The 13,411-nt window shown below is 38.0% G+C and overlaps 3 protein-coding genes across 5 annotated transcripts in view; 1 reads left to right on the top strand and 2 right to left on the bottom strand.

Moving 5' to 3' along the window:
* Positions 1-6,874, top strand: part of LOC123873643 (solute carrier organic anion transporter family member 4A1) — a 67,627-nt gene extending 60,753 nt beyond the window's left edge. For both annotated transcript variants that reach the window (XM_045918601.1, XM_045918609.1), the window contains 6 exons: positions 618-866; positions 2,092-2,299; positions 3,179-3,381; positions 3,954-4,098; positions 4,631-4,798; positions 5,585-6,874. In XM_045918601.1, the coding sequence (XP_045774557.1) occupies positions 618-866; positions 2,092-2,299; positions 3,179-3,381; positions 3,954-4,098; positions 4,631-4,798; positions 5,585-5,837 (1,226 nt within the window). In that variant the 3' untranslated portion in view covers positions 5,838-6,874. The remainder of the gene's footprint in view (positions 1-617; positions 867-2,091; positions 2,300-3,178; positions 3,382-3,953; positions 4,099-4,630; positions 4,799-5,584) is intronic.
* The window catches only part of LOC123873584 (obscurin), a 144,523-nt gene that overhangs the window by 5,727 nt on the left and 125,385 nt on the right, over positions 1-13,411 (bottom strand). Inside the window, exon 60 of the transcript XR_006797717.1 lies at positions 52-62. The gene's annotated coding sequence lies outside the window, so the exon portion shown is untranslated. The remainder of the gene's footprint in view (positions 1-51; positions 63-13,411) is intronic.
* Positions 10,179-13,384, bottom strand: LOC123873658 (vacuolar protein-sorting-associated protein 25-like). Of its 2 annotated transcripts, XM_045918631.1 has the most exons (3): positions 13,227-13,384; positions 11,134-11,498; positions 10,179-10,415 (listed from the first exon to the last, which is right to left on the bottom strand). In XM_045918631.1, the coding sequence occupies exons 1-3, from the start codon at positions 13,274-13,276 to the stop codon at positions 10,303-10,305; spliced, it is 528 nt and encodes a 175-aa protein (XP_045774587.1). In that variant the 5' UTR covers positions 13,277-13,384; the 3' UTR covers positions 10,179-10,302. The 2 variants fall into 2 exon arrangements, with proteins under 2 accessions (XP_045774587.1, XP_045774576.1); XM_045918620.1 differs by lacking the exons at positions 10,179-10,415; positions 13,227-13,384 and adding an exon at positions 11,960-13,220 and having other exon boundaries at positions 11,361-11,498.

Genomic DNA, 13,411 nt, shown 5'->3' with positions numbered 1-13,411 from the left:
CGAAACCCTACAGTGCAGTCTGGCATGCTAGACGGTATCCATGAAGATTTTGCTCCTAAACACAAAAAAAGCTCCGCAAAGACGTTTAAATAAATAGCAACTGTGGGGTTGGGTTCCGGAAGGGCGACAGCGACTTTGAATTCTTCTGGGGGCCTAAGACAGCTACAATGCAATCACTTTTGTAGCTCGATTCTGTGAAACCTGCATCAATCATTATAACGATCGCAATTGTTGTTATTGGCTAAATTTATGCAATTCTTGTTAAACGATGTATTGTAGCCAATAGTGATCGAGTGTCAACCAATGAGAGGTGATTGCGATCGTGACATTGTAGCTGTCATTCTACCGCAAACAAGCAGCTGATTGGCCGACTGGTCACCGTAATAAAATGCAACCCAACTCAAATAGCACTGCGGCTAAAATGTAGCAAGCACCTCTTTTCTATTGCGTAAATTCTTATCTCTTACGTAGGTTTATTTCTCGGGCCATCTGACCAAGTGAGCCCGGCATGGTTCTACTCTTGTGGTCAGTCTATTTTAAAAGGATTGCTATCCTTCTTTGTACAGTACATTGTGATAAGGATAGCACTATTTTAAGATCTGTTAACTTTATTCCAGGCGCAGCAGAAATCCGAGCATCCAAAGTATCAGAAGCACATGAGAGTGCAGCAACAAAATCCACCGCTTTCAGCGCTTTGCATGAACTGCCTCGAGCGGCTGCAGCGCTGTTCCGAAACCCAACGTTCATGTTCCTCAACTTGGCCGGAGCTAGTGAGGGCATGCTCATATCGGGCTTCGCAGCTTTTCTGCCCAAACTTATCGAGAATCAGTTTGCTGTGAACGCGTCGCAAGCGGCTATGCTGTTAGGTAAGGTTTTGAACGCCCCATAATAGCTTATGTATGCTAAATCTCGTCTTTTTCAAAGCAAGTTGGAAGTTGCTCGTGAAAAAAGTTTAGCATCATGGTTCATACCTGATTCAAAAAAGCTTATTATACAATCGAAGATTATGTAAATGACAAAAAAGCTTGGATCTGATTCGCTCCAGCAATAAGTACACGGCGTTGCAATTGCTTGTATACAGTATGGCATATTATTGTAAATTGAATACTTGAAAAGAGCAATCGCCGAGTTTCTTGCTGGTTCTTCTCGGTAGGAGAATTCCGTACCAGTGGTAGATAATTTTGACGATTCGAAAGCACTTGTAAAAGTTAACTTGCATAAAAATAATTTGAATTTGAATTCGTTTCTAAAGTCTCAAACTTTACGAAGCTAAGATGTTACTTGAGACTCGAGTGTTAGGCTTGAAAAGCTTTGAACAGAACTGGATATGAGAATCGATACGAGAATGTATCACAAACAATTAGGTAGGTACTAAAGCTGGTCTGGTCTGGTGGCAAGCTTCGGCCGTGGCTAGTTACCACCCTACCGGCAAAGCCGTGCCGTCAAGCGATTTAGTGTTCCAGTACGATGTAGAAACGTAAGGGCTTAATAAAAACTGCCATTCCTCTTCCAGGTTAGCCCGCTTCCATTTTAGACTGCATCATCACTTACAACCAGGTGCGATTGCAGTCAAGGGCTAACCTGCATCTGAATAATAAAAAAAATAAGCGGCGTAAATAATTATTAATCTATACTAATAAATAAAATTGGAGTGTCTGTCTGTAATTTCGAAATAACTACCGCATATTAAGGTCATATGGTTATTTGAACGATACTATAACTGAATCACACGTTTTTAAAATTTTTGTCTGTCTGTCTGTCTGTTTGTTTTAAAAGGCTAATCTTGGGAACGGCTGAACCAATTTTGACGAGATTTTCACAGACAAGTAGAGAATTGACCAGGGAGTAACATAGGCTACTTTTTTAACCGACTTTCAAAAAGGGAGTTGTGTTTTTCTACCTATGTACACCGAAATCTCCGAGATTTCTGAACCGATTTGCGTCATTTCTTTTTTAAAGGATAGAGGAACTTTGCGACATTGTTTCATAAAAAATTTGGAGTCCAACTCCTCAATCCTGATGCTGCAGGGGATCTGACCAATCCACGCGGGCGAAGCTGCGGGCATCAGCTAGTAATGATTATATTTCCAGGTGTAATAACAGTACCAGCGGGTGGAGGAGGAACCTTCCTAGGCGGTTGGCTGGTGAAGCGGTGGCGATTAGCGTGTGCTGGTATCATCAAGCTGTGTGTGGCGGCCACGCTAATCGCAGCGCTGTTCAGCCTTTCCTTCGTGCTCAGTTGTGATGACTACCCCTACGCTGGTGTCACTACACCGTACAATAGCCCTTCTGTGCCGAAGTAAGTGCTACACAATATTAGACCCTTGATAGCTCAACGGTTGAGCGGACTGAATTCCGGAAGGTCGGCGGTTCAAACCCCACCCGTTGCACTATTGTCGTACCCACTCCTAGCACAAGCTTTACGCTTAGTTGGAGGGGAAAGGGGAATGTTAGTCATCATTGACATGGCTAATATTCTTAAAAAAAAATATTCTATAGTTAGTCTTAGCAGATGCGTTGGAAACGACTCTTTGTGCTGTACCTATATTTGACCCCAACCATGTCTTTAGAGTTTAAACCGAAGTCCTCCCTTTTGAATCTGAAATTCTTTCTTTTATAAATTAGAGGTTTCGATAATTTATTCGATTGATGTACTACTAAACCTGAGACAAATAAATAAAAAGAACATTTCTTCTCAACGGTTTAAGGAGCGGACATACTTATTTGTTAAGTAAGTGATTCCACCTTTAGAGTGGTCCTTAATATTAAAACAGGTTTGATCCACAGTAATTACAGGGCGAAGTACCTATATGTAATGTATATTCCACTTGAGTTTTCACTCACTGTTAAGAACCACAGGCGGCCTCACCCAGCCTTGAGGGTATCATTATGCGCTTGAAATATACAAAAAAAAAAGCTCCACCACTTCTTTATTATAGCTTATGGTCCCTCTGCCACATCTTTATAGGTCAACGTTACTCATTGACCTATATCAATCAAATTCAAGAAGTTTCTCGCCTCGAATACTCAGGTGTAGATCAGGCAATAATGCCTGGAGTATCAGATCTCGTTCTGGGCTTCTGCCGAAAGCATACTTGGCATTCCAATTCAAATTTAATCTTATCAGTTTCGATTAAAGAAAAAAATATAGTAACAAGTGTAATGTGCTTGTCAACAGTGCGGACAGACTGACCGCGGATTGCAACGTAGCCTGTGGCTGCAGTGCGTCTCGGTTAACAGCAGTGTGCGGGGCTGATGCGAAAGTGTACCCTTCTCCGTGCCACGCGGGGTGCGTGCGCGCGTTGCGGCGCGGTCCGCACACGCTCTACCAACAATGCGCCTGTATTAGTAGCGAGACTTTGCCCGTTTACTTTGATGAAGGTTAGTGACTGGTGGTCGGTGTAAGAAATTTTATTGGATAGAAGCTTGGATTTTGCAATGTGCATCGTGGAATCTACATATCCTGAAGATGCTCCGAACTCAAAATGCAACTCTAGGATTTCATCATCATCCTGTGGACATCCACTGTTGGACATAGGCCTTCCCTATAGAGCGGCTGGCGGGAAGTGGCTGGATGAGGGAGGCTGAGGACCGGGTGTGTGGCGCTCTATAGGGAAGGCCTATGTCTAGGATTTACTGACTTCATAGTCATCGTTCCAACGACAAGTGTGCCTTGCTCACTGCCACTTCAACTTGTTAAATGACCAGCGCGGGGTGATTCGCTAACTCTGAACTCAGTATCTAACACTGAATCATAGACACCAAACTCTTTTATCATTAGTTGGTTCTACAGTGCCGCTTTGTTGAAAAATATTTTTTCGTAGAAAACCTTCAATTGGCTAAAAATAAATGTGAAATGAGGTCAGTGGCTATGGTTCGGTGTTGAACACTAAGGTAGCAGGAATCTTAAGATTAAAAGTTATTGACACCAGTGTAATATTTCCTACTTTCAGAGAACAACGCATCGCTCCCGTACTCAGCGATCAACAGCGCTTGCAGCTCGGAGTGCCCGTACCTGTGGCTGTTCGTGTTCCTCTCCTTCTGCGTCATGCTGTTCACCTTCCTCGCCACCATGCCTGCTCTATCCGCCACTTTAAGGTAGAAGCTATAATAATAATCGTATTAGCTTCTTTGACATATTAAGTAATAGAAAGAGTATCATTGAAATGGTGTAAAGAGGTAGGTACTCAGCAAGAAACTAAACACATGACCTTGACTGCCTTTTTGAACTGATTGGTTGGCTGGCGTATCACGACATACTCTGCCTCCTGCATTGGTTACTGCGCATCTTCAGTCTGCCGGCACACACTAATCCTTCATAATGATTGGACGAGTATAATTCCCCTTTTTAGACAACAATAGCGTTCGGGTTACTTCTGTTCGCAGTTCAAATGGCCCGCCTAACAGAACAGCTGCTTCGAGACCGCCATCTTTTATAAAAATATTTTAAAGTACCTACCAAGTATTTCCTTAATTCCATAGATTAAAAGCTCATTTTCCACAATAAAAACTTTTTGCCAACTCATTTCAAAATTGGAATCCACATGCATTTCATTTTACATCAACCGCGAGTAAAAGCACTATTTTTTTTTTAAATTCAGAGTGGAAGATAAAACTTTTGATTGTACAGGTGTGTTCGTGAAGAGCAGCGCTCTTTCGCGCTGGGCATCCAGTGGATTCTGGTGCGGCTGCTGGGGACCATTCCCGCGCCACTAATCTTCGGTTTCCTCATCGACCTGTCCTGTCGACTGTGGGCAAACGGCGCCTGTCATCTTTACGATAATCTACATATGAGCAGGTACCATTGTCTGTGACTATTGCTTATGGTATTTCATGGTGAAAGGTATTTCAGGTGGTTATATACGCTCTACTCTAATCATAGGAAGGTTTTCCTCTGGGCTGGTGGGCCTGTGACCCTGTTCAATCGTTGCATTTTTAGGGTGTCGTACCTCAAAAGGAAAATTACTATTTTTTTATTTATTTTTTATTTATTTAGTAATAGACTTAATTTAAAGAGAAACATTTTTCACCATTTTTTATAGACCAAAGCACTAGATAAAAAACAGACTGGTGTTTGGAATTTTGCAGCCCAAATAGACCGTAGTCTGTGCTAGGGCTGACAAAAAGAAAAAAAGATTAATTTATTTTATGATTTTACGATTAAAAAAGCCGATTTATTTTATGATTTTACGAGTTAAGCCTATATTTCCATTTTTTACAAACAAAAGAATAAAAAATTTTTTTTTTTTTTTGTGCAACAGTGTTTATATAATAATATTTCAAAAAATATATAAAGATAGGATAGGATAAAGTTTAGATAGCATTGAGTTTCAACAGATCTTGTCATAAAGGCTATCCATAACAGGATCACTTCGTTGTCTGTCTATTTGGCGTATCTTTCAATTTGGGGCAATCGAAATCTATAAAACCTGCAGAACTTGACGATACCTTGCAGTCCGATGAGTTTCATGTAGTTTTATTTATTTTTGTTTTTCATGTACCAAAATTGTACATTGTTTTAATTTACTTGTTTTTATTATTTTAGTTGTTGTAACGGTAAATAATTCCCCACATTTCCTTCCAGGTACATGCTCGCCCTAGCGCTAGTAGGCAAATTTTGCTCCGTATTATTCTTCTTCCTCGCGTGGTGGTTCTACCGACCACCCGGTGGCAATAACAACAATGCAGTCGCACCGGATGTCGACTTGACACACGAAAAGACCAACGGCAACGTTCCCAACGGGCCCAGCACCATCACCAACGGCGCGTTGGAGCGGACCAACGGGACGACCAACGGGTATTGTAACCAAGCTCTTGAATGTAGTGAGCATTTGTGAATGAACTATTCTTTTGTTTAAGTCTCTGTGAATGAACTTGTAAATTTTTAAGCCGTTTTGATCACTAAAATGACACGTTGGAAACAGCCAACGGGGACCAGCGAGGTGATTCGCTCAGGTTGAAATCTATAGACCGCACTTTGACTTTGCTCAGACTTAAGACACTGTTAAAACGAGACAGCGCTATACCGCTGGCATAAGTCCGTCTCATTTTAACTGAAATTAAGTCTAAGCAAAGTCAAAGTACGCTCTACAGATTTCAATCTAAATGATAGTCATCAAGCTCATCTGACATTGGTTGGTTCTACATTGCTGCTTCACTGAGCGACATTAAAATAATTTTCCGTAGAAAACCTTCGATGGATTAAAAATAATTGATGTCAAATGAGCTCGGTGGCTATCATTCAGTGTTCATCACAGTTAGCGAATCACTCCAACCAACGATCCAACGCTCGAAGGTCCATCCAACGGATATTGTAGCGTTGGGATTGTAGGGAACATATTATCTTGAGGACAAGTTTGTACCTAACGATATTTACGACTTTTCTGTACTTGATACGGTATCTGTTGATATTGTACCAAGAAAGAAACGAATGTAGAAATGGCAATAATTCCCTCTCATTTACACACCATATCTGTGTAAGGTGTATGAGTGAGACGGAAAGATTAACGTCACGTCGTTTCTTTAGCACGAGTCATCAGTATTAGCATGGGTTAAGTACATTGACAGTTTACACGTTTCTGATATTGACTGTACAACTAATTTTACCGATAAATACAATTTGATTAATATAAAGTAGTGATTCTAAGAATACATATTACCGTGTAGTATCAAGTGAAATGTTTGTTGTAACTTGTAAATATTAAGTACACGTAAGTACCAATTTTTTTATAATTTGTTGAGTTGTTTTACACATAATGTAGGTAAAATGTTATGCGTATTTAATTTAAAGACTGATTGTTCACTTAGTCATAAATAGGGTAATGTGTTTTGTTATTTTTATATATTTATAATTTTTGTACAATGTGGTACTGGTTGTTAGCTTTTTCAAAAAAACTATTTAAAATTTAAAATAATAAAACAGATATTTGACTCATTCGACGTCACACGATCGCTTCCGAGCAGCCATCTTGAATCGATTTGTATAAATACGGCTGCTTGACGGTTTTTAAGCCAGTCTCGCTCCGACTCGAGACTCAACGACTATTGAATACTTTTGTGTTTAGGTCGCCATTTTGATTGAGTGGTTGCAATAGCAATTGCGCCCCGATCAAATTAATATTGCAGTTAGATTATTTAAAGATTAAAACTCTGGATAAGCCTCCACGCGTTGTTGCTTATGTCCTCGTGCAAGCTTAATATGAAAGAACATTTTAATAACGGCCCTTTTGGTCTAAGCTTACAGTTCAGAAGTGGGATGGAATTAACGCAAAAATCCACTTAAGCATACAAAATTATAGTTCACAAATGAATATGATTCGAAGTTAAGGGACAACCCTGGTCCTAGAATAAAATTGGTTGGGACAACCCTGGTCCATTCATTCAACACCCTTTAAGGGACAACCCTGGTCCACTCATTCAACACCCTTTAAGGGACAACCCTGGTCCTAGAGTAAAATGTGTTGGGACAATCCTGGTCCACTCATTCAACACCCTTTAAGGGACAACCCTGGTCCTAGAATAAAATGTGTCGGGACAACCCTGGTCCCGTAGTATTACGAACAACCGTGCCCCTATTAGTATTCTGGACAACCTGGCCTAATATTTATTTTCGTCGCTCGAGGTCGAACGACCCAATTTGGATGGCCGACTGTTAGCTTTTTCAAAAAAACTATTTAAAATTTAAAATAATAAAACAGATATTTGACTCATTCGACGTCACACGATCGCTTCCGAGCAGCCATCTTGAATCGATTTGTATAAATACGGCTGCTTGACGGTTTTTAAGCCAGTCTCGCTCCGACTCGAGACTCAACGACTATTGAATACTTTTGTGTTTAGGTCGCCATTTTGATTGAGTGGTTGCAATAGCAATTGCGCCCCGATCAAATTAATATTGCAGTTAGATTATTTAAAGATTAAAACTCTGGATAAGCCTCCACGCGTTGTTGCTTATGTCCTCGTGCAAGCTTAATATGAAAGAACATTTTAATAACGGCCCTTTTGGTCTAAGCTTACAGTTCAGAAGTGGGATGGAATTAACGCAAAAATCCACTTAAGCATACAAAATTATAGTTCACAAATGAATATGATTCGAAGTTAAGGGACAACCCTGGTCCTAGAATAAAATTGGTTGGGACAACCCTGGTCCATTCATTCAACACCCTTTAAGGGACAACCCTGGTCCACTCATTCAACACCCTTTAAGGGACAACCCTGGTCCTAGAGTAAAATGTGTTGGGACAATCCTGGTCCACTCATTCAACACCCTTTAAGGGACAACCCTGGTCCTAGAATAAAATGTGTCGGGACAACCCTGGTCCCGTAGTATTACGAACAACCGTGCCCCTATTAGTATTCTGGACAACCTGGCCTAATATTTATTTTCGTCGCTCGAGGTCGAACGACCCAATTTGGATGGCCGACTGTTAGCTTTTTCAAAAAAACTATTTAAAATTTAAAATAATAAAACAGATATTTGACTCATTCGACGTCACACGATCGCTTCCGAGCAGCCATCTTGAATCGATTTGTATAAATACGGCTGCTTGACGGTTTTTAAGCCAGTCTCGCTCCGACTCGAGACTCAACGACTATTGAATACTTTTGTGTTTAGGTCGCCATTTTGATTGAGTGGTTGCAATAGCAATTGCGCCCCGATCAAATTAATATTGCAGTTAGATTATTTAAAGATTAAAACTCTGGATAAGCCTCCACGCGTTGTTGCTTATGTCCTCGTGCAAGCTTAATATGAAAGAACATTTTAATAACTTATTAAAATAGTTAAATTATAACGGCCCTTTTGGTCTAAGCTTACATGGTATTATATTCTTAGGTAACTTAGGTATAATATTATTATGTGTTATAACAACATAAAAATATGCACTGATTCCTAATATTTTCAACAGCTCTTTGTAAAGACGTGTCTACACAGTGTAAAAATTATCATATACCTACCAATGAAGTCTCATGTTATATGTACAAGGTAAATTATATTATAAACTAGTTACATATCTAACCTATTTAATACCATATATTATTATAAGATATTAGTGATCATACGATTTATTTATTACATATTATAGTAGACAATGGTGTTAAATATAACATGGTCTGGACATACCTTTACATGACGTTATGAAAACTTTCGATTTGTGGTTATTTCTTGTACGATGGTGCGGAACTCTTCATGTGCAAGACCGATTCGCACTTGACCGGTTTTTTTCAATGTGCGATATAATATGCTGCTATGATATGATATAATATGATATGATATGCTGGGTAAGTATATTATTATTATTGGGTGGCCCTCTATTCGCTATTTAGGGGAGCTAGCAGTGTGCATTCAAAAATTTAATATGTAGTGTGACTCAATTTTGGATTTTTCATAGATTAAGTTGAAAGGGATTTTTACAAAATACATATTTGTAATATAAATAAATATCTGTAGATACAATTGTTTAGTGTAAGGTGAGTTTTGAAGTTGTACAATTTTACACTTATTGACTTAATCGGTATTAATAAAACATTTGAAATTGCCTTTTGGTTTCCTTTGACCGACCTTCATCCTTAGCATGAGTCCTTATATTTTTCGAAAACGAGTATCGATATCCAGCACTGAAATGGACATAGTTATACACTTGTCCATTTCAGCACATTACAACGCAACCCAATTATGGATTTGAGCCCATGGATTATGCAATTGTCACTCAAACAAACTGAAGCAGTCTAAAGGAGATATTTTTATCTAACAAATAACACTAATTTGAAACTTGTAATAGTTCATCAATTTCTGGACCCAACAATGTATGGGAGATGGTTGGTCTTCTTTAAAATCCTCCAACGTCTTAGGGCCGGCGCACATATGGCGAAGCGCAGCGCAGAGCATGCCCGCGAAGTTTTCTAATCGCGTGACACATTACGCGAATTTGTACCAGAGAATGCGCGAGCACGCGCGGGACTGCGCGCGGATGCGCGAGTATCCGCACGGATGCACAATTGATTTTAGATATTATTTTGCAATGAGAACAATGTCGATAATAATTTTGACTGTGAAAAATGCTCTGCGCTGCGCTCCGCCATATGTGCGCCGGCCCTTATCCTCCAATGTACGCATACCCTAAATGTTGATTAAAACGACCATAAAGAGCACTCTTAAAGAGTGATCAAAACTAAATATGTTCTTAAAATATCAAGCAATATATTTCAACAATCACAAATATTATAATAGGTAACTTAACAAAAATGCATCAACATTTCAATAGAAAATGTTCTCACTATAGAGTTAACAATCTCACAGACGGCTCAGAAGAATTTCACTCCTTGGTTATCATCAAATTCCATTAATTCACATTTGCCTTTCACTTCTAACGATTTCAATGCCTTGATTAATATGTTCATGTCGAGACCATGAAATTCTGGAAAATACAAAATAAGAATAATTATGTATTCATCATCATTATCAATCTTTCGCCGGCACACTACTGAGTTCGGGGCTCCTCTCAGAATGAGAGGGGTTCCATACCATTGTACAACATTATAACACTTTGTACCTATTTTTTTTTTTTTTTAATTACAAGGGGGCCATTTTGACATTCACCATGTTAGTATTTTAATAGGCATTTGTTGTTATAGCGGCAATAGAAATGCACTCTGAAAATTCAATCTGCAATCCATATCTGATCTGATTCATGTTGTTTGTTTTCTTGTTGATTTTTATTGGAACAGATCTTTGAATTTATATTGTAGAATTTAATCACACTAATATTATAAAGGCGAAAGTTTGTGTGTGTGTGTGTGTGTGTGTATGTTTGTTACTCCTTCACGCAAAAACCACTGGACGGAATTGGCTTAAATTCGGAATGGAGATAGAAAATATCCTGGATTAGCACATAGGCTACTTTTTATCCCGGAAAATCAAAGAGTTCCCAAGGGATTTCGAAAAATCTAAATCCACGCGAACGAAGACGCGGGCGTCAGCTAGTACCAGATAATCAAAGAGTTTGATTATCTGGAATTAAATTCCAATCTCCAAGGCGCTAGCTGTACCAAATATTATCTGATGAGTGATATCAACTGGTGTGAAGACAAACTTTCACATTTATAATATTAGCAGGTATAACATAAGTTTCTTACCTTCTCCTACCGAATTATCACCTTCCCGCAACTCAAAAAGTGTGCACACTGAATTAGTCATACCATTCAAGCTCGCCCAATTATATATCATGTTGCCCCATTCATCGAGAGAATGCCAATATATCTCCCATACATTTTTACTTTTATCCACAGGTGCAGCTCTGCCATTCTTGGCCATATCCTCTAAGATAGTTAATATCGCTTCTTGAGATAACTTTCTATTGATAGAAGAATTATTAAATAATGGACTGTTCTGTGATTCTCTTATGTCTATGGTGGATTGTTTTGTAGTTTTTAAATATTCAGCTATTAATTGTTGCCATGCTTCTAGTTGTTTTGCTCTAGTTTCTGAGTGTGGTTGGATTCTGAAACAATAGAACATGTAAGTACGCTTTTTTATTAATTTTTATTCCAGTTCTTAGGGCTTACTAAGTCTTCACTGTTTGTCTGTCAGTGGGCTGTACCTCATGAACTGTAACAGGTAGAGAGTTGCAATTTTCACAGTGTGTATTTTTATTGCTAGTATAAAAACAAATAATAAAAATTTCAAGATGCAAATTAGAAATAAATAAAAATGACTGTATGGAACCCTTCATATGCGAGTCCAACTCTGAGCATAAAGGGAAATAAAATTGACACTTTCTGTCAAATAGTATTTATATTGACAGTTGTCTCATTATGAACATTTAGTTCCGAGTACTCTCACATGACACTCACTGCTGCTATCATGGCAATAGTCGAGTTACTTTGAAAACAGGTTGGCAAGCGTAGATCCAGCGTGTAATAGAGGTAAGTAAATTTTTCATGCCTTGAAATACATACTTACTTCAGTTAAGTTTTGAGGTTCTTTTCGTAGATTTCTAGTAACAATTTTTCAGTTTTCCTTCTTTTAACCAAAGTTTTCGCAGCTTTTGGCTCTAAGTCAGTAACAGATACTCTATAGAAAATATCCTGTTCACCCAATTTAACAGACGGTACATTATCATTTGCTACCAGTGAATATGATATCATAATAGAACAGTCTTTAGCAACCGCCGATATTAAGGCTAGATGTTTATCTTCTACAATATTCAAGAATCTCTTTCTATCATTCTCCTTTGTTAAGTCTAAATTATGCTGTTTTATCTGAGTGAGTAGTGCCAGTACATATTCTAAATCTTCATCTGTTTTGCTGTCTGAATAATCGATTTCTAATGTTTCTGATAGTTTTTGTATATCAAGTAATTTGTGTAGGAAACTTTTTGGGTTTAAATTCATATCTTCAATACAGGTTTCAGGTTTTTTAATAGTTGATTCTGGTGATTCATTTACTGTAAGGTTAGAGTTTCCATCGCTAAGTAATATTTCAATAATAAAATCTAGGAACATATTCACTGAATCAAAAAGATTGCTTTTAATAAAATCCTGAAAGTTTTTCATGTTTGAGTGTTCTTTGTATACTATATTCTCATTTTTAAATAGTTTTAAATTATTCTGTGGATTTCTTAACAAGTTTAGCAATGCTCTTTTCATCCGTGTTTTATTTCCTGAGAACAAGTCTAATGGGCAATAGTCACTCCTATGTTCAATTTGATTTTCACTCATTTTTAAAAACTGTTTGAGGCAATAATAGCATTTTGATGTATTCTTGAAGGTCTCCGATAAATAACCTTCTTTAGGTTTTAATTCTAAGCAGTAGTTTACACTATTCGGAGTTATCATGGCTAAATTGGGTGCTTTAATAGCAAATTTACTGAAAACTGACTTTACTTGTCTGTGTTTTGGTCGTATTTCCTTCAAATCAACGGCCAAATAATCTATATCTTCAGAAGACAGAGTAATAACTTCATGGAAGTGGTTATAAGAACCAAAAATCAACGGAACCATGACAAGATTAACGAAATTCACGGAGTTTGAAATTGTGTCCAGGTTTGTTGTATGTCCATTTTCTTTTATAATTCGTATCACATAGTTGGTGTCTATTATATGTAGAACAATATGAGCGTTTCCTTCGCTGATATATTTATATTTTTTTCCGATAAGACTCATCATGTTCCATAAAATGTTAGGTGATTTTGAGTTAGTAATTTTTAACAATAAACAGATCTACTTACGTAAAGAAAGGTGGAAAGTTATATTGCCAGGGCCACGCTATTTCTGCCATTATTCTTATTAACAATATTTTGCTATAACTATTGTTTGTTTCAATTTTATTTTGATTTTTTTGTTCACGAAAATATCAGCAAAATGTTACAATCACAGATCAAGTAAAATTTTATTACGTCAACCGTGTGTCAAG

The sequence above is a fragment of the Maniola jurtina genome, chromosome 2 (genome assembly GCF_905333055.1).
Source record: "Maniola jurtina chromosome 2, ilManJurt1.1, whole genome shotgun sequence".
In the NCBI taxonomy this organism is placed as follows: domain Eukaryota; kingdom Metazoa; phylum Arthropoda; class Insecta; order Lepidoptera; family Nymphalidae; genus Maniola; species Maniola jurtina.
This window is presented reverse-complemented; position numbering and strand designations above follow the sequence as displayed.

Coding starts and splice junctions, on each gene's coding strand:
- LOC123873658 (XM_045918620.1), bottom strand. CDS start 13,164: ATGATGAGTCTTATCGGAAAAAAATATAAATATATCAGCGAAGGAAAC.